The following is a 3,558-nucleotide window of genomic DNA, read 5'->3' as shown; positions in this document are numbered from 1 at the left end:
TGAAAATAATATGCAACTCCCAGACGTTAACATATATGAATACTGAATAATCTAAAGGTCTCTTTATTTTCCTCTCAAAATAAAACTGGGTGATTAATTTCAACGGGATCTATTCCTAAATCAATATCTTACTTCAGTTCTTAGTCAGGGATACAAGCAAAGCACTAAAATTATCAATGTTGATCGAAATAATACACCCACTTAACAAAAATATATATATTCTATAAAAATAACAATTCAAAATTCGGAATTTGAATCTGAACTAGACCTTACACTAAGATGGAATGACACCTCATATGCATATGCATAATTGTTACTCATACATCTATTGGGCTTACATAAGGTTACAAAGTGGTTAAGCAAAAAAAAATGCACTTTCCTTTTTAACCAAGCCCCACAGAGCCAGTCACAGAAAAAAATAATTTCACAATATAAAGAGTACTTTCGAATACACTTCACTTCACTTCTATTAATTCAAACACAAAATACACTGATGATCGAACAACACTATACACATTTGAGAGGAAACACTTGAAGGCTGGATAGATGCTGGTGAGAGGATTGTCGGACGTTGGCTCTTTCGGAATGTCAGGCTGGATCTCTCTCTTCCAGGCAAACGGTGTGCTCTTCTATGTCATCCTTAGTCATTCTGGAATCTTCCAGTGGATATCAGCAATGCATTCTCGTTGCGTGTGTGCATGTTCCGGACGGCCTCTTGCAACATCCGGACGCCAACTTGGCAGTTTGAAGTAGGGTTCTATCGTCACCTGACGATGGCTACCCTAGAACCTTCATGCAACTTCTAGCCACATAGAAACATGATGAATCCTAGCACTTTTTACCTTGTGTGTGTCATATATACCTTTTAACAAGTTACATAAGACTTCGTAACCAAACTACAGGAAATAGAAATTTAATTCTTTAAAATAACATAAATTTACATATACGGAACTGAATGAGAATATAACTAGATAAATGACGAAATTCTTATGTATTTTACATACATTTACTTAATCCTATATGAGTTAGACCCACCTTACGAGCTGGATACATATATCTAAAGTACACGAATGCAATACATGAATAAAATAATCTACTTATGTTAGACCAGCATAGTAAGAATATATATATATATATATATATATATATATATATATATATATATATATATATATATATGTATATATATATATATATATATATATATATATATATATATATATATAGGCTTTCAGCCTGTCAGTGGAATCAGTTGTCTTCTCCATTCAATTCTGTCTCTAAAAATCACCTCTTTGCACAGCTGTTCAATTATTGGCATTTTGTGCTTTGTCAGAATCTCTTCAATTCCATCCCTCCAGCGTTTACGTGGTCTACCTCTTGATCTCCTCCCACCAGGTGCCCAGTCCCATCTCCTTGCTATTCTATCTCCATCCATTCTCATTAAATGTCCCAGCCATCTCAGCTGTCCCTTCTCAATTTTGATCAACATAGAAGATACTCCTACCATCTTTCTAACATCTACATTTTTTATTCTAATTCTTCTTGTTTTGTGCATCATTATTTTCAAGCTTTTCATCTCTGAAGCTTAGACTCTGCTCGTGTCCTTGTTTATCATTGTCCAGCTCTCTGATCCATATGTCATTGATGTTAGTAATCCTTCAAATATGGTTTTCTTTACTTCTATTGGTACATATGTATCTCTCATAATTGGATAGAGTGCTCCAGAGTATTTATTTCATTTCTTTATTCATTCAGTAATTTCTTCTTTATTCTTATCACCCTTGTCTGTAAACATACAACCTAAATACTTGAACGTGTTGGTGTCCTTAATTACTGTATTTCCTATCATGATGTTCGTTGGAGCTTGTTGTTGTTTGGTGATTGTTAATATTTCACCTTTTTCAATGTTCATCTTCAATCCGGCTTCTGATAAACAATCGTTCAAGGCTATCAATGCTCTTTCCAGTTCTTCTAGATCATAAGTCCAGAAAGCTATATCATCAGGAAAAATCATGATATCTCCCGAGATATTTATTCTTTCCTTAAAACTTCTTATAACTACATCTATATATGCAATGCACAAGAGTGGGGAAAGAACGTTTTCCTGCTTAACACCTGTGTTACTCTAAACCAATTTTCCTTCTTGTATCCAGTCCTTACATTATTCATACATGGTTCGTACAGGCTCTTTATTGCAGCTCCTAATCTACCGTCGATTTCATAAACCTCCCCTAAGCACCTCCACAATTTGTTCCTAGGTACCGAGTCAAATGCCTTTTCCAAATCAATAAATGCTATACACAGTGGCTTATTGCATTCCCACGATTTTTCAATAGCAAGTCTCAAGTTGAATATGAGATCTGATGTACTTCTGTCCTTTCTGTATCCATGCTGTTCTTCGTCTAGCTGAGGTACAATGATGTGTCGTACCATTTTCTCTAAAATCCTCTTAAAAAGTTTTGCTGCATAACATATGAACGTTATGCCTATATAATTCTCGCATTTACCTGAATCACCTTTACCTTTATAAAAGGGTACTGAAATATCTTTTCCCCAGTCTTTAATAACAGTGCTCTGTAACCAGAATGACAATGTTAGTTCAAATAAAATCTGTTTTGCTAGGTCCCCTCCCTCTTTGAATAACTCAATTGGTATATTATCATACTCTGGGCTTTTCCCATTTTTCATTTCTTTCAAAGCATTTTCAAACTCATGACAAGTAATCATATCATTTCCTCTGTCAAATTGATAGATATATTCTTCTTCATTTCCTTCTGTACTTATATTTAGTAACCTATTGAAGTAAGTTGCCAATTTTTCCTTAAGTTCTGTAGTGGTGCCAATAATGTTTCCATTTTCATACATTGTATTATATTGTTTTCTATTATCTTTCTTGTATGATTTTGCAACTTCAAATATCTTTTTATTTTTCTTGAGATCATCCCTCAATTCACCTGCTAGTTTAATCCATGCATATCCGTGATCTTCTCTTAATCTCTTCTGATGGATTCCTAGAAGATACATATTCTTCTCTAGTTTGTTGGTTCCTTTCTTTCATCCCTTTCTGTGCTTTTTGTTCTTCATCTTTAATGCACCCTTTACTTCGTCATTCCACCAAATTGTACGTCTTTTCCTAGTACCTCCAACAAACCTAAAACCAAGATCCTTCTCCCCTACATCCAAGACACTCTCCTTTAGTTTCTTCCAATCTTGCTGCTCCAGGTGCTGAAACCTCTCTGTAAACTTGTTTTGAAATCTCATTTTGATATATGGGTCTTTCAATGATTCTGTTTTTATAACTTTTCTCTCCTCTGTTTTGTCTGTTCTTACGGAAGGAATGTAAAGTTTTCCTATGACAAGTCTATGATCTGAATCAAGGGAGACCTCTGGCAATACTTTAACGTTTTCTACAAGCCTCTTATCCGATATAACAACATAATCAATTACTGTTTTTTTTTTTTTTTTTATCAAACTTCCCTGTGGTTTGATTCCATCTATATCTAGTATATTTGTGTCCTGGTGTTTAATGAATCCATTTATGATCTTTAGCTGATTTTT

At 34.3% G+C, this 3,558-nt stretch overlaps 1 protein-coding gene across 1 annotated transcript; it reads right to left on the bottom strand.

The window, feature by feature from the left end:
- Positions 1–2,064: 2,064 nt before the first annotated feature.
- On the bottom strand, positions 2,065–3,024 carry LOC137636312 (uncharacterized). Its single transcript, XM_068368727.1, has one exon. The coding sequence runs from the start codon at positions 3,022–3,024 to the stop codon at positions 2,065–2,067; it is 960 nt and encodes a 319-aa protein (XP_068224828.1).
- Between the last annotated feature and the right edge of the window lie 534 nt (positions 3,025–3,558).

Source organism: Palaemon carinicauda, chromosome 3 (genome assembly GCF_036898095.1).
Source record: "Palaemon carinicauda isolate YSFRI2023 chromosome 3, ASM3689809v2, whole genome shotgun sequence".
NCBI classification, from domain to species: Eukaryota; Metazoa; Arthropoda; class Malacostraca; order Decapoda; family Palaemonidae; genus Palaemon; species Palaemon carinicauda.
This window is presented reverse-complemented; position numbering and strand designations above follow the sequence as displayed.